Raw genomic sequence first — 22,703 nt, forward strand, 5'->3', positions numbered from 1 at the left:
GATTGATACCCAGACTCGCAGCAAAGCTCTAGTATTAGTGTTGGATTCTATCGCGTGCCATGGGCACGGTTGGCTTACTGTTTCGGCGTTGGAGGTTTCTCGTTCAGCATACTTACCTACTCTGTTTTGGGGTTTGTCCAACGTAGGGATACTATCAGAGGATGGAGCATGCTTTGGTTGGGGGTAGTCAGTTTCTCACCGATAATACATAATTGTGAGATCATTCAACATGGCTCGAACAGTTTGCTTGATTGTGAGAGTAACAGTAGCTCCGCGCCTGGCAATGACGATGTTTCCAAACATGGCATGCACCCTCAACCCCGGATTTCGGGCCGCTGCACGCGGAGCCCACCCGGATCCGGATGTTGTTGGCCATTGGCCGGCGTTGCGCGGAGAAGGGCCGCATATTCGGATCAGGTTGATTGGTGTCTGGACTCTCAGTAAGGGCGCGGCGATACTCTACTCTGTATCCGTAGAGGCTGAGATGTTTCACTTGAGCAATACCCACCAAGACTTGCTGCAATCCCTGCATATACGCTACGCGTAGGCGGCTTGTATTTGCCGATGCATTGGGACCACTGGCTGCCATCTCCCTGTCTGCGCGGACCGACGTGTCGAAACTCTGATGCTGCAGATGCGGGGAGGGGGCCAAGACTGCAAGACATGAGGAGGGAGAGCGTATTATGGAGTAGAAGCTGTGGCTATGAATTATTTTTATACTTGGCAAAGAAACGACGATAGCAGTCCTGCTCTGTAAGTCTGTAAGAGGATGGAGAGTGGCAGAGCACACGTATCAGTAGAAGTGACATGGACGACTCTGAACAACGAACTTGGATGACACATACCTGCGAAGCTTCGATGCGTTTAACGAGGACCGAGCGTACGTTTAAGCGAATGGAAGTAAGAAGCGAGGTTAGGCTCACTACCATGCCGACTCGAACCGAGATACCTTACACTTACCTGCCTTTTTATCAAGAGCCTTGCGACCTTGACTAACAGGAACCTATCGCCTCTGCAAGAAGTATCAAACAGACCAATTGTTGGAAGCTCTGCTCTAGATTCGCTTTTTGGGCACAATGGTTCTGTGAAGCTTGGAGATGCCATAGATAGGTGCTCCGCTAAGGACATATGCACCTCATAACTGTACGCGGTTCCAAGCCATGCGACATCACGTAATGTTCTGCAATAGGAGACCCACTTGGAGCCCAAGCCACATTTGGACACTGACAGATCCCTGTTCGTTCTGCTGCCAGGCGTGCCAGGTTCCAACTGGGCAAACCAACCACTTCACCTTACTGGTCCCCCCCGTTCAAGCCGCCGCACCTTCCTACTGAAACCTCCGTGTCAAGCTGGACACTTGTGAGCGCTTCGTCATCCAGCGTTGCCATCAGCTCCGGCCACGACTGACTTTCTACTTTTCCCTATTCCCGCCTCCTCCGCGACCTGTTGCTTTTGCAATTCTTGCGAAGAGGAATTGGCAACAGCTCTCTCAACCAAACCTGAATCGACGGAGATCCTCCGCTCGTGACGTTCGTCCCATCCGATTCCCAATCCCCTTATCGTCCGAGCCTCCTAACCGTTCCATCAGGAGTCCCTCCATCTCTGTCTCCTCTCTCTTTTCGAAGCCCGACATCCTCGTCGGCACCAACCCCCGCCCATCATGTACTCGAATTCGAACGCCTTCTTGGGCGGCAATAGCCAACGGCCCGGTGCGCAGCAATATGGTGGAAGCTCTTTCGGCCAGCAGCCGGGCCAGCAGCAGCAGCAGCCGAGTCCTTTTGCTCCTCAGCCCACGGGCTTCGGTCAGGCGCCGCTGCAACAGCAGTTCACCGGCTACCCGGGGATGCAACAGCAACCGCAGCAGCAAGCTCCTCAACAGCTTCAGCCCCAGTTCACCGGCTTTCCCGGCCAGGCCCAGCCGCAGCAGAGCTTCCAGACCGGCGCTCCCCCGATGCCGTCGATCCCCTCGCAGTACCAGTCGCAGTTCCAGCAACAGCAGCAGCAGCAGCAGCAGCCTCAGCAGACTGGATTCCCAGGTCAGCAACAGCAGTCTCAGCCGACTGGTTTCGCTCAACAGCAGCAGCCTCAACAGACTGGCTTCCCGGGCCAGCAGCAACCCCAGCAGACCGGCTTTGCTCAGCAGCAACAGCCTCAGCAGACTGGATTCCCGCAAGCCCAGCAATCTCAACCTACTGGCTTCCAGAGCCAGCAGCAGACGGCCGCCCCGGCCCCTATCAAGCCCCAAGCTACGGGCTTTAGCCAGATGGCTGCTTCTTTCCGAACTGGAGGCACCCCGAAACCAGCTGGTCGACGCCCCAAGTCTGCCAACAAGATCCCAAACATTCGATTGTCGTTCATCACAGCTCCGGATCAATCCAAGTTTGAGACTCTCTTCAAATCTGCGGTTGGTGAAGGCCAGGCAACGACAATGTCCGGAGACAAGGCGAGAGACCTGTTGATGCGATCACGCTTGGATGGCGATTCGCTCTCACACATTTGGTCAGTATCTTTCTAGCTTTGTCGCCATAGCAAATCGTACTAATGAGGTATATGCAGGACTCTTGCTGACACGACACGATCCGGAGAGCTTCACTTCCCCGAATTCGCTCTTGCAATGTACCTGTGCAACTTGAAGCTCACTGGAAAGTCCATACCTTCGACATTGCCCGAGAACATCAAGAACGAGGTGTCCAGCGTTGTGGACATTATCAACTTCAGCATTGCCGAGGACGCCGGTCGAGATACACCCGGCAGCACTGCTACCGGCAGATCGAGCACCGAACCCACGATTCATCAGCCTCAGCCTCAGACCTCAAACTCCCAGCTTTTACAGGCACAAATGACCGGTTTCCCTGGACAGCCAGCTCAGGGCTTCGGGCAGACACAAGGGCTGCAACCTCAGCAGACCGGATTCCCCAACCTCAATGCGCAGCCCACGGGAATGAACCCTCAACCCACGGGATACAACGGGCCACGACCGCCCATGCCGCCCATGCCCACCGGATATGGCAATAGCCTCACGCCGGGCGGAGGCCCAATGGCTGCGCCTCTGAACGCGCAGCCTACCGGCCGCCCCGGTCAATGGGGTCTCGTCAACGCCCCCTCCACAGGCCTGCCCAACATCGATGCTCTTCAGGCCAGAATGATGCCTCAGCAAGGCCGCGAGCAGGGAAGCTTCACTACGCAGGGTCTGCAGGGCAACGCTGTCATTCCTTGGGCTATCACAAAGGAGGAGAAGCAACGCTACGACGCACTCTTCAAGGCATGGGATGGACTTCACAAGGGCTTCATCGGCGGAGACGTCGCCATTGAAATCTTTGGACAGAGCGGTCTCGAGAAGCCGGACCTCGAGCGTGTCTGGACCCTTGCTGATAATGGCAACAAGGGTCGCCTGAACCTGGACGAATTCGCAGTTGCCATGCATTTGATTTACAGGAAGCTCAATGGATACCCCTTGCCTAACCAGCTGCCGCCTGAGCTTGTTCCTCCCTCGACGAGAAACTTCAATGAGTCTATCGGCACCATCCGGTCAATGTTGAGCCAGGAGTCAGAGTTCCGTTCCAAGTCTGGTGCCGCTTTGCTTCCTCAAAAGACTGGTGTTAGCTATATGAAGACTCACTCATTGAGAGGCACCCCTGGCGGCCAGAGCACTGGGCGTAAGGATGCCACAGTTTTCAAAAACAACGATGAGCAGGTCGGATATAGGTCTAGTGCCCGTCGCCGCGTCGGCAACAACTCGCCCCGCCCCGAATCGCCATCCTCTACTGCATACGATGACCTCGGACTCGATCAGTTGAGAAAGAAGATCCGGGAGAAGGAGGTACTCCTCGACGCCATGGATTTTGCTGATGAGAAGAACTTGGAGGAGGACGACTTGCTTGACAGACGTGACCGTCGGGAGGCTGAGGAGCTGTACCGCCGCATTCGCCGCATCCAGGACGATATCGATGCGAACCCGGATGCCGCACTTTCATCGGGAGACTCGGAAGCCGAGAGACGATCCCTGAAGCGACAGCTCCAGACCCTCACAGACAAGGTCCCCGAACTGGCCTCTGCGGTTCGAAAGACCGAAAAGGCTATCGCAGAAGCAAGACTCGAGCTGTTCAGGCTTAGGGATGCAAAGGCTCATCCAAACAGTGCTGCTGCTATCGTCGGCACTGGTCCTGGTGGTGCCGTGACTGAGTCTGACAGGCTGAAGGCTCGGGCCAAGGCTATGATGCAGCAACGTACTGCAGCCTTGACGGGCAAGAAGGTCGAGTCGAGCTTCGATGACGAAGGCCCCAAGCGCCTCGAGGAGGAGAACCACAAGATCAAGACCGAGAAGGAGAACAACGAGAGCATGGTCAGAGACGTGGAAGATTCTGTACGTGACTTTGCTCGCGGCATCGAAGACAATTTGAAAGAAGGTACCACGACGGCCTCCAACGAACACGAGAAGCGACGCTGGGAGGACGCTCTGGGCGTCGAGGATGAAGTCAGAGATTTCATATTTGATCTTCAGCGATCTAGCCGTGCTGCGCGAGTTCGGGCCCAGGACCGCCGTCCTACTTCTTCGTCCTCGCCTTCGGCTGCTCGTGCATCCTCAAGGGAGCCTGCTGCGGCCAGCCCCGCCGCCCGCCTCGAGAGCCCTGCGCCCCCCTCGCGTACCACTACTCCCGGAGGCTCGTACTCTTCTTACAAGACCCCCGAGGAGCGTGCTGCTTTCATCAAGCAGCAGGCCGAGCAGCGTATGGCTGAGAGGCTTGCTGCTCTGGGCATTAAGGCTCCCACTAAGCCTGGCGAGACGGCTGCCCAGAGAATGGAGCGTGAGAGAGCCGAACGTGCCGCTAAGCTGCGCCAGGCCGAGGAGGAGGATGAGCGCCGCGAAACTGAACGTCAGGCCCGGCTCGCTGAAGAAACGGGCGCTCCGGCCCCGGCTGCCAAGAAGCCTCCCCCGCCACCGTCGAGGAAGGCTGCCAAGAGCGATGCTGCTGAGAGAGAGGCCTCGCGGAAGGCGGAGGAAGAGCAAGCGGCTAAACAGGCCGAAGAAGAGCGTCTCGCCAGGGAGCACGAGGAGCAACAGCGTGCTACCAAGGAGTTGGAGTAAGTTTATCCATTGAGAAGACGATCGAAGACGAATATGTGCTAACAAATACACAGGGCGAGCGCCAGAGAGCAGCAAGATGATCTTGAGACTGAGCGACAATCTGCAGCTGCTCGTCTCAAGGCACTTGAGGAGCAAGTCAAGCAGGGCAAGCTCAAAAAGGAAGAGGAGAAGCGGAAGAAGAAGGCAGCCCTCGCTGAGCAAAAGGAGAAGGAGGCCAAGTTGGCAGCACAAAGAGCCGAGATCGAAGCTGCCCGTCAGCGCGAGTTGGAGCTCCAACGCCAGCTCGAGGCTATGAATGACGATGATGACAGCTCATCGGATGACGAAGATGGCCCTTCTCAAATTACCCCCCAGGCTTCCACCCCTACTCAAGGTGGTAGCCAGATCAGCAGTCAGGAGCTTGAGAAGCAGCCTTCCCCACCCCCCGTTCCAACGGTGGTCACAAGTCCTCCGACCGAGAACGAGAGCCGCAACCCGTACCACCGCATGCTCTCTCACTCATCCGAATCCACCTCGGCCCCGAGCGAACCTTCCGCACCTGCCGCCGCTCCTCCCCCACCCCCGGCGGCTGCGCAGTCCACTAACCCCTTCCACCGTATGGCGCAAGAGAGCAAGGCAGCTCCCGCAGCTGCCTCTCCCCCGCCTCCCTCCGGACCCTTCTCCCGCAAGCGCCCTGATGAGGACGATGATTGGGGCACGGATAAGGAGGACGACGAAGATTCCGACGATGATGACCGTCCCGGCGGCAGTAGCGCTGCGGCTCTGGCGTCCATCTTGTTCGGAACCATGGGTCCCCCGCGACCACTCTCAGCCACCGGAGACAAGCCGATGTCTAACCCTGTCAGCCCGGCCATGGGTAGCGACGCCTCACCTGCGTTCCCTCCTCCCCCGCCGCCTATGCCAGCTACCGGTGCTTCCCCTGCCCCGCCAGGCCCGGCACCCGAGGCTCCTTCGGCCCCCCCTCCGCCACCGATGCCGGCGTCGCCCGCACCAGGTGGCCCGCCGCCGCCGCCTCCTCCCCCTCCAGGCATGGGAGCTCCCCCGCCACCACCTCCCCCACCACCGGCGGGTGACGCACCGTCAGGCCCCCCCGCAGGCGGTCGACCCGCGGGTCTGCTCGGGGAGATCCAACTTGGCAAGGCCCTGAAGAAGACCGAGACTCGCGATAAGAGCGGTGCTGCTACTGCAGGCCGCGTTTTGGATTAAATGCTCGGTGCTAGTTTCAATAGTCCGTGCTGGGCTGTGGCTGGCTGTGGATGCAGGTGAAGGATGTCACGGGGTAGGGCATTTTGAGAGAGAGAGAGAGAACGAGAGGAGAGAGCTATGTCCAGGTAGCTTTCAGGATTAGTTGGAAGTAGATTCAGTTCACATGTGGCAAGGTTTTTCGCTGAGAGGAAGGGGTTTGGAGGCGTGCAGCAGTAGGTATTGTTTCCATTATCATACAGATGTCCCACACCAGCTAGTAATGCAAACCCCGAATTTCGTTTCTTTATCCTCAAGTCTCAGTGCGTTTTTGGTTCTTTTTTGGCCTGTGACCTACCCTCTCTCTCCCCGCCGCCGCCGCCCGGCCGGCTGGCTGATCAGTCCGTCGTGTCAAACAAAGAATCTGAGCTGTGGGATCCGGCGCGGAGAAGCATTAGCTCTGGGTGTGTCGGGGGCCATGCGTTGCGTGTGCGTTATGCCTCTCTTTCTTTCTTTTTTGGGTCCCTGAGGGGACTTGAGGAGCTTGGGTGGCGTAAAGTTATTTCTAGCCCTTTTTTTCCTACTCTGACGCCCGATCGAAAGGATCGTCTGTCTCTCTGTGCAGGGAGAAGAAGCGCAAAGGTCAAGCCGGTGCGGCGGTGATGGCGTCAGTGTGGTGTTTGTGCTGTGTCTGAGGCCCCTCTTCCCGAGTCTTTCAGGGTACGAATTCCGACCTACGAGTTGTGACTACGACTACGACTGAGTGAGACCTCGTTCAGTTTGCTCGGATATACGTGAGTTTTCTCCTGTACTTGAGCTTCGAGGTAAGGGTAGATCTTTTCTTGGCAGGTTAAGAGGGTTTTTTTTATTATCATTTGTGTGTCTTGTGGGTATAAGCATGGCAAGTCTGGAGTCAAGTAGGTAGGTAGGAATAGACCACGAGGATGGAAAGAGCCAAGAAGGGGTTCTTTCCATCTTGCTCTTCGAGGATCCCTCAACGGGTTGCTTGAAGCTAACTAAACCCAAGGTGCTGTATCGCTGGGTTACGTGCATCTCTCGGCCCATAACGGGCAGTGCTCGAATGTGAAGATCTTCACACTTGACAATCGGGGGAGGATGCCATGCCCATGCCCGTGGTCATCGATCCTGCAGTAGGTCTTCCTTCTGTTCCGCATGAGCCAAACGCGATTTTGTACTACAACGCGTCGGGAGTACTTTCATGTGTTTATTGACATTCAGGTCCTTTCGTCTGATAAGTTCCTGCATCCTTGAGAAAGGTGGGAGGGGCAGGGAGGGAAAGGTGTGGTCAAACGGTTTGCGCCCATCTGATGCATGCGGCGCTGGATGGGGGAGGGGAAGAGGTGGCCAAGGTGGCGTAGCTGCGATATCTCGCTTTGGTTTGTACACTACTGCAGGTTCTTCTTTTTCATGTGCAACATAGTACGACATGAGGAGTCTATCTACTACTGCAATCTGCAGGTAATCTTCTCCGCGCAAACTAAAACTACCTAGGTGCCCCTCTCTCTTCCTCTCCGTCTACTGCGCATGATCCCGGATTTCTCGGGAGCGGCTGCTTGTGTATCGGGTTCTAGTTGTAGGGACTAATGTAGGCGCGAGGGCTACTGAACACTATGGTGAGGAGGAAACGCTCTAGTGATTGGGCTAGATATGCAGGTCGATCGTCCAAGTTCTCTCGTGGCAACTCGACACGAAAAGAGAGTGAGCTGGATGAGATGGCTCTGGAGGGCGTGAGAGCTCCTGCCTAGTACCTGTTACTGCTTTTGAGAGAGTTGCCACTGAGAGAGGTACAGGAGGCTGAGCGAGAGCTATCAAAAAAGACGTTCAACGTTCAAGGTTGAAATACGGTTGCATTCGGCTAGGAAGCTTGGGACAGGAACGACATGAAGAAGGAGGGGGTGGATCTACGGGTCCTGTTGCTTCCCCTCCCCCCTCTTCGACTGTTGGAGCTTTCACCCACAGTAAGGGTTGGACGTTTCTTGGGATCTGCAAGTCGCTTTCGCCCGTGGCAGAGCGAGCAGCTCACCAGCTGTAAAGTTGAGATGTTGAGTCCACGTCGGTCGTCGGAGGTAGAGTCTTTGCAGGACATACTGGGGAGAGAGGGATGTGCCCAGCAGAGGTTCTGGCCTTTTGGGATATCTTTCTCGTTGGGCCCCGGACCCAGGCTGTCACGGTCAGAGGAACAGCAAGTGCAGCACTACGACCTCGATGAAACATATGCACGGATGAGGTGCTCGTGAGGTGGGAAAAAGATGAACCCCAGTTTAGAGCTACCCTGGAAAATCCTCCCAGCCACCGGACTTTTTTTTTCTTTCTTCTGATCTCATGGAAAGTTTGGAAACGGCCATGGAAGAACAAGGGGTGAAAACGGGCAGAGTTGGTGTGCTGTTGAGACTCGGGAAGATCGTGTGTCTCGGTCCTCCGAGTCTGTGTGTTACGGTTTGAGAGGGCCGATTGGGCTCCGGGATGGCGCTCTGGAAAAGAGCGCCGAATGCTCTCGAAGGAAGCGGGATGGGATATTTCTGGAGCGTCCTGAGGTAGTCCCAACAATGGAAGGCCGAGTACACTCGGTACAGGGCAATACCCACCTACGTCTTACGACATGGCTGATGTGAGGGAGGAATTAGAATGCGATGAATGGCCTGAAAGGGCCTGGATGATGGGCCGGAGATCGGACGTTGGCCTATGCTTCAGGCTTGCTTTTTCGTGAATGGGACGGGGGCCCTGCCATCTGGTCTTTTACGAACAAAACGTGCAAGACTTAGACAATAGAGCCGAGGGACCCGTTTTCCAAACCAGCTTTCGCACGTAGAGGCAAACTTTTTGGCAAAACTAGTGAAAAGAAGAAATCGAAACTGAGGCGGACGAATGGGCCATGGGGAAAAAAGCAAATGAGATGGCAAATGCGTTGTCCATTGTTGGGAAGACCGGAATGAAGGCATTGCTGGCGGCAATTGGGCATCTAGAGTCGGCCAACTTTTGGTCGTCAATGCTTCCTTCTAGGGTGCTGAGGATCACAGACTCAACGTGGGATCGGTAAACGGACGGACGGCGACAGTGCGCGTGAGCTGAAATGCGCCCAAAGCTTTCCTCGGCTGCCTTGGTTTTTCTGGACTACGGAGTACAGCCCGTAGGGTTATCTGGGCGATATGGGGCTTTTGGTATGGCCTGACATGGGGGATGAAGCTGGGGTTGGAAAGACAAGTTGCTTGGAGATGATAAGGTAAGGCAGAGCAGGCCGCAGGTTGGCATCTGCGGTAGTGGTCCTCTCCTCTGGGTACGGAGTATGGACCATGGAGTATCGTCACGCTAGAGACGACACGCCGGACAAGGTCGGTACTGAATCAGAGATGGGATGGGAATGAGAATGGGAGAACGGCCGGCACTTTGAGCGGGTATATCAAAAGCAGCGCTATTAATATCGAGCAGGCAGGGATACACGCTCCGGGGGTTCCAGAATGAGAGTGACAGTCTGTGAGAGGGAAATGATGGAGAGGAACGCAGCCGTACGGAGTGCATACAGATGGAAAGGAAGAAAGGGAGGGGTACGGAGTACAGTAGTGCGATGCAGCGGCGCGCGGGTTGTGGTCCGCCCGCGAGCGTTTGTGCATTGAAACGGACAGACGAGAGTCCCATCGAACATCCAATGGGTGTGAGCTGGCAGGTTGCTCGGGCCGGGAAACGCACGAGAATGAGTGAAAAGAAGAAGAGAAAAGAGTGGTCAGAGGATGACGAAAACTCTGTCGCATTTCTGCCATGTGTCTCTGAATTTTGATCCCATGAAATACTCCATATCGTCAGGCACAGGGAAGTGAGGATGAAAATTTGATCGCCGGAGCAGATTCCGTGGGGATCTCGATGTCTTTTTTTCCCCCTTCTCTCGGGCAGAAAAAAAAAAGAGACTCCAGTGTCAGTTGAGCACGAGGTGGGAAAGATGCCGAGATGGGAATAGCGAAGAGTCAGAATTCGGGGCGAGCTAGATGCGTTGTCAATGATGTGCGAGATGGGATATCTCCCGTAGGGAAGATTTGCATCTTATGCGAAGATCGACTGACAGGGTGTGACGACTGGGCTGAACCTGGCAGTGGAAAAGCCAAGATAGGGACGGTACCTGGTGACCCCCTCTTGGTTTGTGAATGGATTGCGCAGAATTGGGAGGGGAGGTTCACATGGGAGAGGGCGCCCGTCAGGTACCGGAGGCCGGAGCGATAAGGCGAGCGGTGAATGGTGAATGTCAATGCCAATGGGGGAATCAAGAATGGGACGGGGAACTGGGAAGAATGAGTGGTGGGAGACGCAGCGGCAGGAAACAGAGAAATTGCTTCCCAGAACCCTGCTTGGTCTGCACCACACAAGCTGAGCCAGAGCGTTACACACTTGCACCTACCTGCCTGCAGGCGCAGACATTGCTCGCACTTGCAACTTGCAAGTTACGAGTTACACGCATTCCCACTTGTCCAGGTGCAGTTGGCAGTTGCAACTTGCAGCACCTACCTCAGGTCAGATACAATCAACGGTACGTACTTTCTGGACTGGGAAGTGGCTTCGAGACCCGGTGGAACCTGATGACAGGAACAGGCAAGAACAGGCAAGGAGTTGGGAAAGCCTGGCAAGTTGGTCCCAATTCTGGTTGAAACATTGTCAGCCAGCGGAACCAATGAGATGACGCGAGGTGGAAACGGTTTGATTGGGGATCGAGAGCTGGGGCCATGTCCGGGCACTGGCGGAGACACGAGGTTTCTGGAAAGAGCAGCCAGGAAACATGTGCGAAGGGATTGGTCATTGCAGCGTGCTGGCAGTGCGCAGTGCCGCTGGCGGTAGCGAGAAGGGATGATGTCACGGATGGGGGCCCCGAGGGGGGGGGGGCTCGGGAGGGGACGTTTCCGCTCTCGGTATTTCGTATTATCGGATGCCCTGGGCCATTTAGGTCGTGCGGGAATACCTAGACCGACCTTACCCAAGGTACCGAGTACGGATACCTTAAGGTACTCACCAACGGTTCTGGCTTGACTACGAGAATCTCATATCTTCCATCCCGTCAAGCACGTAGCAGCGGTCATGGACTCATGGACCCAAGGCAACTTTACTGAGAGAATTGGAGCGAACAGGTCACGACTCACAGGTATCATGACTAGTGTCAGATGCCTCTCCAACCCGTAAGCCCCCAGTGGCTCCCGTGGTCCCGTTCCTGACAGTAAGGAGGGCCGATGATGAGATGTTGTCTTGCATTCCGAGACCCTTTCCCCGTACCTGGCCGCGCTGGGCTTCTAAAAACTCAAGTTTCGGGCCCGGTGGAGAGACACATGTCGTAGCAGTCTCGTCGCAATTGGCGCCACGAGACTGGACGTTGCCTTTTTGTACAACAGAGTTCCAAAGTCTCTCCATCATCAATGGCTGCCTCCGTTTACCTGTGATTGATAGATATGGGTCGAGGCGTACGTTGACACTCGCAAAACTCACGCGGGCTGCAACCCGTCCACCAAACGTTCGTTGGACGTCGCCCATTTAGACATGGCATGCTTATTCGTCAGGCTCGCTCCGATGCGACACCGCGGCTGTCGTCGCCTTTCCGCAGACGGCAAAGACCCGTTCGACACCGCTCATCCATGGCATTATTAGCCTTCCAAGGTTTCCCAACGTATATCCGTGCAGCTGCTGTTAGTGTCTTCACGGCCGGCGATGGGCGCTCCAGAGTGCTCCCTGCGCCGAGGCTCGAGCATCCTTTAGTCATTTTTTACCTACACTAGAAATCCATGGGTACCCTTTCTGAACAGCGCCCCATCTAGCCCAGTTCTAGAAGTCTGTTTCTCGCGGTTGGGGTTCAAACAGCTGGGATGATGGAAGGAAAGCATTGATGAGAATTTGATCATTCTGATGGGATCCTCCACGGGCACGGACAGGTTGGTCATGCTCGGCCCAGAAAGACCCGTCTAGCCGTCCAAGACTTTTGAAAACGCAGAGCACGAGGCGAGAGATGAGATCAGGCGGAATGAGCGCGCGCAATCGTTTCTCATCTTATATCATCGGGAGGTAAAGTGAGACGCCCGTCACATTCCGTACCTGACGATCTGGCCAGCATTAGACGGGGGTGGTCTTGGTAGGTCTCGGTCTCAGTTTCACAGCGGGAACAATCGTTGCAAGACAACCTAAGCCATTGAGAAGACTAAGATGGGGTGGGAGGAATATGAAAATCTGTTTAAGTGGTGTCAGTCTGACAAAAAGAAAAAAGATGTCGTCCAGCCTTTTCAGCGGTTATCCGTGATTTCCTTTCCGTCATGGCTCCTGATGGGCACATGAGTTGGGATGACCCAGTTTCATCGGATGGGGGCACGACAGCCAATCGGGAGCACAGTCATGTGATGTGGCTGTTTTGATTGGCTAATGGTGGACGCGTTTGTTGTTTTCTTCCCAAATCGGTGAGACGCGTCGGCTACGCGCCGACTTCATTCCATCATCCATGACCTGTGCCTCGAACCCTCGACCCAATCAATCCCAGTGGCCAGCACAAGAAAGAGGCCATCCCAACGAGACCAGATGAGAGCACCACAGAGAGGACAACAGAGCCGTCGCAGAGCGAGACAGTGACCTCTTTTCGAGCCCTCACAGGCTCGCACACTCAAACGCAGCCGCACCGCACCGCACCGCACAGTCATTAGCAATTTTTTTTTTTTCGTCTCTCTTGTCTTCTTAGGTAGGAAACCCATTTCATCACGGCTGCAGATCTGATCAGATCAGCCAATTGACGGCAAACGAGCGCTTAGCCGAACAAGCCACAACCGTGAGGGAGACTAGCATTTCGGCCATTGCCAGAGGAAGAAAAGGCAAACCCTGTGGTCTCTTTTTCGGGCCTCGCACTACCAGCTGGACTGGACCATGTTTGGCCTGGGCTTCCTTTGACACTTTGGTAGTCCAGAGATAGTCGCAACACCACCAAAGACGAAGTCGAAGTCGAGGACCGGAGCGATATCACAGTTTGCACCATTGCCCACAGCATCCACAGGTATTCCCCCGGCAGAGCCCTGCATGCAACACTATTCGCTGCCCGTCAAGCTGCATCTAGAGACTCTAGCTGTTATCTACAGCATCCATCCCTGTGGCGTGCTGGGAAGTAGGGGACCTTAAGGGTGGTTCAGTGGTGTTGGTGCATATGCAGTGGGAAATTCAACCTTTTTTGGTGGCAGACGCGCGCACATTTTCGCATTTCTGTTGGAAGACGGCGCGCAAAAAGAGGAGTCAGTCCCGTACGCAGTACTGTGGTACCCTTACAGACTCACAGTCAAGCCCGTCGGCGGCCCACCACGGACTCTCGCATGAACTGCAAAACCTGCTTGCATACACTACGTGCATAGCATAGCCTTCCCGTCCTGTCGCCAGCTTTCGCCCATTCACATTTCGTACAAACGTCGTCACCTCTGGGCTCTAGGAAGTCTGGGATCCTCTTTCGTCCACATCTTCTCTGCCGGACGTAACCCGCGCGGACACCCTTCCCCCCTCCTTCTCCCCACTGGAACTGAGTCTGACAGGCCTGGCCCCGGGAGCCCTGAGCTTCTTCTGATTGCTCTTCTTCTTGTCTTCTCAGTCGGTTCTCTTTTGAAGTTCGACCTGAGCTGGAGCCGGGTGAAAGTCTGTTCGACTTCAAGCGACCGGGCTGACTGACCCTCTCTTTTCTTTCGACGGCGTGGCCCAAGCAAACGCGCAAAGACAAACGCAAATCCTCATCCTCCGCGCCTGACAGAAACCAAACGGTGACGGCTGAGGGCACCGACCCCGGATGCGAGCAGCTCTCTATCGAGTATCTAGTCACCTAGTATATCTTCGGATACCTTACACAGACTGGACTGCCTACCTACACTACCGGTACTTCAGGTCTCTGCCAACCTAACAAGTGTGCGCACTTCTTTCTGATCGCTCTCCCGCTCGGCGACGGTTGGCTTCCAACTTCGACCTTTTTGAAATCGGAACGGCGTGTTCCAACAAACGGTCGACCTTGCCGTGCATCCCATCATCGCCCATCCATGATCCTCCTCCTCTTCACACTTGACACTACTCCATAGCCCATACCCATCATCCATGCATGCTGCTACCTTCTGTACCTGTGCCTATGCCATCGCACCCCGGACGATATCAAGCACACGCACATTCATACTCGCACTCACACTCACACTCACATTCGCGCACACCACACACCTGCTCCATTACACTCCCTGCATCTAACCAGACTACGGAGGTCCTTTACACTACACACCCTTGCTGCCACTTCGGCGTACCCTAGCCTGGTCGGTCGTGTCACAGCCCACGCTCCTCTCGTCCAATCGCCCATTCCTCCCGTGCTCCAGAGGCCCCACCGGACATCTCTGGGCTTGCTGAGCTGGCCGCCCACCTCTTCAAAGACATCCCGGTCCTCTCCACTCGCCTTGGCTGAAATCAATCCATCTATCCATCCTTCTGCCGCCGACTCCCACACTTTGCTCTACCTACTCCTCCTCCTCACTGCCTACTCTGACCTACGCACGCCTGCTACCACTACCACCACCACCACCACTACTACCGCTGCCGCTGGCTCGCCTATTACATCTCACCTACCCTCCTCTCCCTCGCGTGGTATCGTGCCTGATATCCCCTCTTTTCTTTTCACCTTTCTGCAGCCATAAGCCATACCTCACCCTCACCCTCGCCTGCTGCTCTCCTCTGACTCTCTCGCTCTCACACACACACTCACACACCCCATCGCGCATTATCGACTTAGCACAGCATCGTCGTCGTCGTCGCTCTTCAACGTTGTCTGTCGGGCACCACTCTTCGCAGAATATCGCCATCGCTTGCCTGATCGCATCGTGTCGATCCAGCGATCCCGTCGCTAAACTTACAATTTGACCGCCAAAAGGCCCCCTTGCATTCACGACCCACAACTCATTTCCAAAGTCTAGACCCGACCTAGGTGAGCCTTGAGTCTCCTCTCTCCTTCTCCTCCCTTCAATCATGCAAAACCCCGTTCGGGTTCAAGAACCTTGAAGCCGGGCCCTGTCAGGTTGACAGAGTCAAGACCACACCGTCGACTACTTATCTAACCTTATGCCTTTGCGGCTCGCTGACATGCCCTCCCTCCCACAGCCCACTACTTGCCGCGAACGCACTTGACGCAGGTTTGGAGACGACATCAATCAACTACACTCGGCCGACATGGCCAAACCCACGCGCTATACCGGCTCTCATGAGCCTTTGCAAATCTACCAAGACGACTTTTTCGAGAACTCGACGACAATGATCAACCACGCACCCATGCCTGCCGCCTCCAAGCCACCGAGGAGGCCGCTTGGCGCAACAAGTACCAATAACGTCGTCCTCAACCCTCCGATGCTCGCATCCGACAGACACTCGCCTCTAAAGGCATCATCAGGCAACATCAAATCGCACCATGCCCCCTTGAAGTCCCAGGGCAGCAAGTTAAATATGGTGCCAATGGCGCCACCATCAGCAAACAACCAGAACACCGATTCACTACACAAGAAGCCCTACTTGTCCAAGTTCAAGACCGTCGCACAGAAGCCGCCTTCTGTGGATTTGGCCGCCGGCTTTGGGAAGGAGAATGTACACCCGCAGCTGTATCCTGCGCCACCAACCATCAACTTTGATCAGTTCTACATGCACAAGGGACCCGGAAAGCGCACATTGATGGAGGCCGCGCCGATCAAGGAATCAAGACCTCTGAAGAAGGTCAAGGCCGACGAGTCCGGCCTTCCACCTCATGACTCTTTCCCTCCTATCGTCGACGATGGGACGAAACCAGGCCACAGCTACGCGACTTTGATCGGGATGGCAATTCTCCGGTCACCACTGCGACGCCTGACACTCGCACAAATTTACAAGTGGATCTCAGACACGTACTCGTTTTACAAGGCGGAGGAATCAGGATGGCAAAACAGCATTCGGCACAACCTCAGCCTTCACAAGGCCTTCATCAAGGTAGAACGACCAAAGGACGACCCGGGCAAGGGAAATTACTGGACGATCCAGGAGGGCATGGAGCAACAATTCATGAAGGACAAGCCGGCAAGAAAGACGGCAACGACCGCCGAAAACGTGCCTGTCATGTCAACCCGAATGGAACCCTCAAGGCCGGCCAACATGCCGATCCAGGAACCGACCCTTCCGCCTCCGGCACCGATCAGGCATGCCACAACGCTCCCGCCTCTGCCTACTTCCCAGGCCACCGTTGCCGTTGAGTTCTCATCCGATGCCACCATTCCTGTCTCGGACTCGGCCGTACCGGAAGACGGACAAGATAAGCTGGACCACGAATGCTCTCCTCTGCCGCCTACGATGCACTCTTCACCGCCAATTCCGCGACACATGGAGCCCCGCAGCCGCACGCCTCCTCCGCCTGGCCGCGGACCTATGTCTTCCATCACCAGATCTCACAAGAGAAAATTCGCGTCCATGGACGACAGTGGTTACATCTCCTCTCTCGAATCTTCTGCTTTGCGCCCGCAAAAGACAGGCATTCTTACTTCAGAGGCCGATCGTCCTCGCAAGCGCAGTCGCGCTGGCAGGGCCGAGGATGAGATTGCTCGCTTGCGCGCGTCGTCTTACGATAGCCCTAGCAAGGGTCGGTCGTACAACGCGTTTGCCCCACCGTCCTCGTCGCCGCTCCGCCAACAAGGGCAGATGCTGCCACCGCTCACGCCCGCCATGAAACTGAAGCCGCCTACCAAGGCCCCGCCGTCTGCCTCGCCCAACACCAACCTCCGCCAGCACCGCGAAAATGTCCGCCAGATGCTGCAGTCCCCGATCCGCAAGATGGTCGGCACCGGTGACGGCAACGCTCCGTGGAGCCCCGCTTTCAATTTGGACGAGAGCGTCTACAACTACAACCTGATGGCCGCTGGTGACTTTGACATCTTCCAAGACATGGACAACGACTTCTTTGACGGCCTACCTCAAGAGTCCCCCTCCAAGAAGTCTGGTGGAAAGCGACCCCGTCTGGAGCGTACTCACTCCGCCAATGCCTTGGCCGATACTCATGACTCGGGTAACGGCAACAAGTCGGTTCTCTCAACGCCTTTCTTGAAGGCACCCGCACAACCTTCCGCCATGTGGGAGACTCCCAGCAAGGTCTTTGACGGCCTGTCTTCCCCTATCAAGGCCAACAACGACGCCCCTGTGCAATGGAGGTTCCCCTCGCCGACCAAGATATCTAGTTCATTCTACGAGGTAGCGGCCGAGGGCGACTGGCCCTCGTTCTCCTTCGACACGACAGACTTCTTGTCGGAGGAGACCACCGAGTACTCGGGTCTCGACATCCTGCAAGGCTTTGAGAAGATTGGCTCTGGCTCCCAGCCGAAGGCTTCCGGCTCCAAGCCCAGCAAGCCTGCATTTGGACGAAGCTACACCACGCAATTCTAATCTCTTTGCAACGAGAGACGATGACGACCGTTACGATGTATGAACACACTTACTGGCATGACGTCCCGATGCATTCAGGCATTCAGGGCCTGTTTCGACACACACTTCACACGATAATGGAGCGCGCGGGGGAAACACAAAAAACTTTGGGCTGATTTTAAAGACTAATGTCTGATTCGGGCTTCGAGGCTTTCACAATTCTCTTGTCCATGATTGTTTGCTTTATGATAATGACGAAGCAGTGCACATATAATGTCTTGGCTCTCCTTCTTTTTTTCCGGTGGGCAGAGGAGGAGAAAGCGAAGGGACATCATCATTCTTGAGAGGAACGGAGGGCAACCATGAGATTCTTGCGCGTTTTTTTGCTTTTGCTTTTCGTCGGCCTTGGACCAGGTTAGGTCCGGCTGGAAATTCGCGTTTGCTTTTTTATTACTGTTTAGCCGGAATAGGCTATATTTTGTTGTTGTCCTTTTTGCTGTGTAGGAAAATCCGGGTTGGATGTGTAGCGTATTAGCTTCGCTCCTTTTGCTAAGCACACTGGTAGTGATCAATTCTATGGAGACACGCACTATACAGAGTCTCGCAAATGTTGTTGATGATGTCAATGATGAAGTGACTGTCATGAACATTTTGTAGAATGTCTATACCCCATGCATGACATTGCATAGTTGTTTTATATGGAAACATGTACATGGGAGAGCTGATGAATACTGTGAGGTTTGTTCAAACCAGCATGGCTTTCAACTGTGCAGGGCCATGTGCTTACCTGGCAACAAGATCATCTCTCGTGCGTGCCCTTGCAGTCTTCAATGTTCGAACTCAAGAACGGGTATCATATTGCCTTGCTCTAAATTTCCCCAAAGTCCTACATGTCTATGCCTCGTAAATCATGTCTTGTTCCCAGAACGCCATAATGTGTCTACTACCTCTACGATATCTGCCAGCAGCGTCGCCATCGTCATCCTGGGTTCGTTGATGTCATCGTCCCCAAGCCGAACGTGGAAAGACCATCCAAAAATCCGTATCAAATCCTCGAAAAAATCAAGAGGCATCTTGTCAAAACATCTCATTACAGTGTCACAGTGTCATCATACCGAATGCGCAAAGTTAGTAAATGCCCATCCTCGTAGCCCACCCCGACTCCTTTTGGTTAATATTGATCTGGTAGGGAAACGGGTTCGACCCCTGCGTCGTTATCGGAGGGATGTGGTCCTTGTGCGCGTTGACAAACGTAATAACCTTCATGACGGTGGTCATGAGCGTCGTCTCCATGGCTTTTCGGACTTTGGCTCGCTCTGGGAACGTTTCACCGGCAACGGGTCAGCCTTTCATCTTTGTATGTGTCCCCTCCCTATCGGGTTGCCAAAGAGGGAAAGGGGGTAGGTAGAACCAACCAGTCTCCGTCCTGGGTTCCGCGACCGTGACTTTTACGGTCCAGCATTCCCAACAGACCTCCTCGTCGCCGCGCATGAGCCAAGCCTTGCGACGCTTCTTTTCAAAGAACTGAACGGTGAGCTGGCCGCGCCCGCCCCCGCTGCCACCGCCGGAGCCGGAAGAGGAGCGCTCGGCGTCGAGCTGGCGGACGAGGGCGGTGGCGCGCTGCTCGATCATGGTCTCGAGCTCGACGTCGTCGACATAGGGGAGAGTGAGGTCTAGGACTTCGCGGGTGTAGGGGACGACGGCGGGGAAGAAGCGGTGGAAGAAGATTGTGTGGAGGATTCCTGCATGGTTGGTGATGAGGTGTTAGTCACAAATTGTTCTGGGGATTCGGGCTGGAAGTCGAGTTGAGGCAGGCATGTAGGCGCTCGTCGTCGCATCGCGAGGCTGAGAGGTTCGGAAGGCGTTGTCGTTCGTTCTGAGGGCGGATATGACGTCTGGCGGGGCGCGCGAACTGCGGGCTACCTATGGGAAAGAGGACGGGGACGGGAGAGAAATGGTAGGTACCTTTGACGACATCACGTACGGAGGCGGGGTCCGCAAAGGCCTCGAGAATGAACTCTGGGGCGCTGCTCTGCTGCATCGTGCCTTTTGTGTTTATAGTAGGGATTTTGCTCGGTAAGTTGGATGTCAAGACAAACAGATGCGGTTGGAGTGAGAGAGAGTGACAGATACCTCTCCCTCTGCCTGAGGTAAGGTGAGGGAATGACCCAAAGAAAGGTGTCAGATGTACCTTACTGAGGGGCACACTTCAGCCCAGCACTGATGCGCCGCACCGATAAGGGGGCGGGCGGGCAGAAGAGAGCGGGGAGTCACTACCGCAGTGTTGATCCAGGGAGGGAAGGGAGAGAGGCGGGGGGGGAGGACGGGATATCGGTAGCAGGGGTGCTCTTCCTGGTTGGGAAAGGTACTTCCAAGTTCCCCGAGCTGGGTCCTGGGGAGCAGAGTGTCCTGTCCCATGGCCTTGTGCAGTAGCAGCCCGTCTGGTAAGGTACTTACGATACTTGGACAGTGGTCGGTGGTGGGCAGCAAGGGCGGGCAGTGATGTGCCTACACTACCGGGGAAGCACTCGATGCGGCGGCGGTTGCGGGTACCGGCACTTCAGCCACAGCTGTTGGGGGAAGAGAGTTGGGAAACACGGGCATTAAATTGAGATGACGCGGGAACGTGGGTGTGGCTGGGCCGAGGTAATCACGGTTCACGACTCGCAGAGAGCAGTAGTCAGTCACTGGCTGTCAGGCGCGAGCTCCTCTCCTCTTGGTCTGCTTAATTGCTCCAACTTATCATTACGTGCCGACCAGCCTTCCTAGAGCTCGCCCAAATAGCCAATTTTGGGGGGTTTAACACGCAAAAAATCCCCCAGTCTTCTTTCTTTCATATGATCCCCCAAGCAAGACGACCGCCTTCTTCGATTCTTTAACTCTTCAGCCCGGTTTGAAAGCTGTAATCGGGGTTCTTTTAGCTATTCTCGCATTCTGTATTAAACTTCAATCCTTCTGATCCATCCCCTCCTTTCCCCTCGACCATACTCCGTGCCGTACCGTACCTTTCCATCGAGAACCAGGCCGACCCCTCGGACATTGAGTCGCTCGCCGCGCCAGACCGAAACATGCTGGAAGCCACTCGGCGATGGTTCCGCCGAAATAGGACGCCCCTCGCTGTCAGCGTGGGTGTCGTCGGCGCAGGCTACATTGTGTCGCAGTATGTCATGGGCAAGATCAACGATGCGCGCGAGCGCATGAGCAGCGACCGCATCGCCAAGGAAAAGTAAGCTACATTCCCGAGATACTCTTCTCTGAGCTGCCATGATCTCCCTCCCCCGACTAACACCGCTGTGCCCCAATCGCAGCCTCCGCCGCCGATTCGAGCAAAACCAAGAAGACTGCACCTTTACCGTACTCGCACTCCTTCCCTCAGCGACGACGAATATACTCGAGGCCATGAACACGGAGAAAATCACCTACGAGATCCAGAAGATGAAGGGTCAGACCAAGAGCCTGAAGAGCGGCAGCGGCAGCCCGCCGAGCATCGCAGATACCACCATGACCGAAGACGACGGACGGAGCATGGTCAGCAGCAGTGTCCAGAGCGAGAGCGGCGTACACGCAAGCCAGTTGACGGTACCGGCCCCGACGTCGGCCACCGCGGGAGGGGCCGCCGAGGGTGCGCAACAGGATGGCGGGGCGGCGGCGCAGAAGAGTCGGAAGTCGAAGAGGCAGTTGTGGGATGATCTGACCATCAGCTGTGAGTGACGCCTTTCTGATGCGATAGCAGACAAGAGAGGGTGAAGGTACTGACATTGACATCGCAGCCATAACGAGAGCTTTCACGCTGTTATACACCCTCGCGTTGCTGACGATGCTGACAAGAGTCCAACTCAACCTCCTCGGCCGCCGCAGCTACCTCTCAAGCGTTATATCCCTGGCGACCGGTACGGCCCAAGCGACTATCAGTCTGGAGAACAATGACGACGACGGCCTCGACCAGCCCTACGGCAACGACTTTGAGACGAACCGCCGCTACCTGACCTTTAGCTGGTGGCTCCTGAATGAGGGGTGGAAGGAGCTCGGTCAGCGCGTCGAAGCCGCCGTCCGCCAGGTCTTTGGCCACCTGAGTCCGCGCGACCTGCTCAGCTTTGAGCAGTTCTCGGAGCTGACTCTCGCGGTGCGCAAGGCTGTCGAGGGCACCACGCCCGAGGAGCGCAGGGCCGCAAAGTGGCTGCCCTACCTCCTCCCGCCACGGGACAAGGAAGATCACGTCCTACGCGAGTCGGGCATCCTGGAGGAGAGCACCGTGATGCTCTCTGAGAGCGCCACGTCCCAATCTTCGCCGTCATCGTCGCCCGCCGTGAGAAGGCTGCTCGATGAGACGTCGGATCTGATCGAGTCGCCCTCCTTCACACACGTGCTCACGCTCATCCTCGATGCCGGCTTCTCCCTGCTCGTGGATAAGAAGCTTTCGTCAGCAGCCTTTGATAAGCCGGACCTTGCCGAGTCGGAGCCGCGCACGTCGCAGGTGGTGGTACTCCTGCCCAAGATCCTCTCGGTCCTCACGAGGCAAGCCCACATCATTGGCAACGGGATGCCGAACGAGTACCTGCAGGAGATGGAGCAGGTTGCCGATCTCGAGGGATTCGCGGCTGTAGTGTACTCGAGCAACTGGGAGAATGAGATCCACCACGACGACGAGGGCATCATGGCGAGCGCCGTCGACGTGAGGGCCAGCGAGGTGCCTCGCACCAGCCAGGGTACTGCTGCGACTTTTCCCAGTCAGACGCAGGCCACGACGCAGGGTACCGGAGAGGAGAGCCTCGTAATGGTGAACCCGCAGTCTAGCTTTGAGAGCGCGTGGGGGAGGGCGGTGGACAGCAAGTAGCCTTCCATCCAAAATAGAGAGATATACATGTATATGTGGCCCGGGCCTCGATTGATGTTGTGTTTCGAGGCGTGTGAGCCTAGCTATGACATTTTTTATGATATTCACGGGGTTGATTTAGGACAGGACAGTTGGGAAGGCAAGAGAAAGAGGGAGCTATATAGGTATCATTGTATAATCTATGGTCAAGAGATGAATGGT

General features: G+C 55.6%; 6 protein-coding genes across 6 annotated transcripts; 3 read left to right on the forward strand and 3 right to left on the reverse strand.

The window, feature by feature from the left end:
* The first annotated feature begins 1,290 nt into the window (after window positions 1-1,290).
* On the forward strand, window positions 1,291-6,563 carry BDZ83DRAFT_725850 (uncharacterized protein). The gene is made up of 3 exons (XM_060512745.1): window positions 1,291-2,499; window positions 2,557-5,082; window positions 5,140-6,563. The coding sequence occupies exons 1-3, from the start codon at window positions 1,661-1,663 to the stop codon at window positions 6,290-6,292; spliced, it is 4,518 nt and encodes a 1,505-aa protein (XP_060371393.1). The 5' UTR covers window positions 1,291-1,660; the 3' UTR covers window positions 6,293-6,563.
* Window positions 6,564-9,429: 2,866 nt separating this feature from the next.
* Window positions 9,430-10,193, reverse strand: BDZ83DRAFT_246554 (uncharacterized protein). Its single transcript, XM_060501903.1, has one exon. It carries the CDS (start codon window positions 10,042-10,044, stop codon window positions 9,631-9,633), a length of 414 nt encoding a protein of 137 aa, XP_060371394.1. The 5' UTR covers window positions 10,045-10,193; the 3' UTR covers window positions 9,430-9,630.
* BDZ83DRAFT_773484 (uncharacterized protein) lies at window positions 10,137-12,199 on the reverse strand. The gene is made up of 5 exons (XM_060515406.1): window positions 11,695-12,199; window positions 11,537-11,637; window positions 10,781-11,097; window positions 10,674-10,708; window positions 10,137-10,628 (listed from the first exon to the last, which is right to left on the reverse strand). The coding sequence occupies exons 1-5, from the start codon at window positions 11,789-11,791 to the stop codon at window positions 10,246-10,248; spliced, it is 933 nt and encodes a 310-aa protein (XP_060371395.1). The 5' UTR covers window positions 11,792-12,199; the 3' UTR covers window positions 10,137-10,245.
* Window positions 12,200-15,466: 3,267 nt separating this feature from the next.
* Window positions 15,467-17,689, forward strand: BDZ83DRAFT_565009 (fork head domain-containing protein; the record flags this gene model as incomplete). Its single annotated transcript, XM_060503700.1, has 1 exon — window positions 15,467-17,689. One exon carries the CDS (start codon window positions 15,467-15,469, stop codon window positions 17,687-17,689), a length of 2,223 nt encoding a protein of 740 aa, XP_060371396.1.
* Window positions 17,690-18,503: 814 nt separating this feature from the next.
* Window positions 18,504-20,021, reverse strand: BDZ83DRAFT_598859 (autophagy-related protein). The gene is made up of 3 exons (XM_060506970.1): window positions 19,634-20,021; window positions 19,084-19,410; window positions 18,504-18,984 (listed from the first exon to the last, which is right to left on the reverse strand). Exons 1-3 carry the CDS (start codon window positions 19,707-19,709, stop codon window positions 18,797-18,799), a joined length of 591 nt encoding a protein of 196 aa, XP_060371397.1. The 5' UTR covers window positions 19,710-20,021; the 3' UTR covers window positions 18,504-18,796.
* A 566-nt stretch (window positions 20,022-20,587) lies between these two features.
* BDZ83DRAFT_246640 (peroxin-3) lies at window positions 20,588-22,687 on the forward strand. Its single transcript, XM_060501905.1, has 3 exons — window positions 20,588-20,894; window positions 20,977-21,371; window positions 21,439-22,687. The coding sequence occupies exons 1-3, from the start codon at window positions 20,737-20,739 to the stop codon at window positions 22,500-22,502; spliced, it is 1,617 nt and encodes a 538-aa protein (XP_060371398.1). The 5' UTR covers window positions 20,588-20,736; the 3' UTR covers window positions 22,503-22,687.
* The last annotated feature ends 16 nt before the right edge of the window (window positions 22,688-22,703 follow it).

This window comes from Colletotrichum acutatum (assembly GCF_030867785.1).
Source record: "Colletotrichum acutatum strain CBS 112980 chromosome Unknown BDZ83scaffold_3, whole genome shotgun sequence".
Taxonomy (NCBI): Eukaryota; Fungi; Ascomycota; class Sordariomycetes; order Glomerellales; family Glomerellaceae; genus Colletotrichum; species Colletotrichum acutatum.

What these genes read in the sequence shown, in the direction of transcription:
- BDZ83DRAFT_725850 (XM_060512745.1), top strand. Translation starts at nt 1,661, where the DNA reads ATGTACTCGAATTCGAACGCCTTCTTGGGCGGCAATAGCCAACGGCCC. An exon ending in GATTCGCTCTCACACATTTG is followed by an intron (nt 2,500 to 2,556) that starts GTCAGTATCTTT and finishes AGGTATATGCAG; the next exon opens with GACTCTTGCTGACACGACAC. An exon ending in CGTGCTACCAAGGAGTTGGA is followed by an intron (nt 5,083 to 5,139) that starts GTAAGTTTATCC and finishes ACAAATACACAG; the next exon opens with GGCGAGCGCCAGAGAGCAGC.
- BDZ83DRAFT_246554 (XM_060501903.1), bottom strand. Translation starts at nt 10,044, where the DNA reads ATGGCAGAAATGCGACAGAGTTTTCGTCATCCTCTGACCACTCTTTTC.
- BDZ83DRAFT_773484 (XM_060515406.1), bottom strand. Translation starts at nt 11,791, where the DNA reads ATGGGCGACGTCCAACGAACGTTTGGTGGACGGGTTGCAGCCCGCGTG. An exon ending in TAGAAGCCCAGCGCGGCCAG is followed by an intron (nt 11,098 to 11,536) that starts GTACGGGGAAAG and finishes CGCTACCGCCAG; the next exon opens with CGGCACTGCGCACTGCCAGC. An exon ending in ATGTCTGCGCCTGCAGGCAG is followed by an intron (nt 10,629 to 10,673) that starts GTAGGTGCAAGT and finishes TGTGTGGTGCAG; the next exon opens with ACCAAGCAGGGTTCTGGGAA.
- BDZ83DRAFT_598859 (XM_060506970.1), bottom strand. Translation starts at nt 19,709, where the DNA reads ATGCAGCAGAGCAGCGCCCCAGAGTTCATTCTCGAGGCCTTTGCGGAC. An exon ending in CGTACGTGATGTCGTCAAAG is followed by an intron (nt 19,411 to 19,633) that starts GTACCTACCATT and finishes CCAACCATGCAG; the next exon opens with GAATCCTCCACACAATCTTC. An exon ending in GGAACCCAGGACGGAGACTG is followed by an intron (nt 18,985 to 19,083) that starts GTTGGTTCTACC and finishes AAACGTTCCCAG; the next exon opens with AGCGAGCCAAAGTCCGAAAA.
- BDZ83DRAFT_246640 (XM_060501905.1), top strand. Translation starts at nt 20,737, where the DNA reads ATGCTGGAAGCCACTCGGCGATGGTTCCGCCGAAATAGGACGCCCCTC. An exon ending in GACCGCATCGCCAAGGAAAA is followed by an intron (nt 20,895 to 20,976) that starts GTAAGCTACATT and finishes CCCCAATCGCAG; the next exon opens with CCTCCGCCGCCGATTCGAGC. An exon ending in GGATGATCTGACCATCAGCT is followed by an intron (nt 21,372 to 21,438) that starts GTGAGTGACGCC and finishes TTGACATCGCAG; the next exon opens with CCATAACGAGAGCTTTCACG.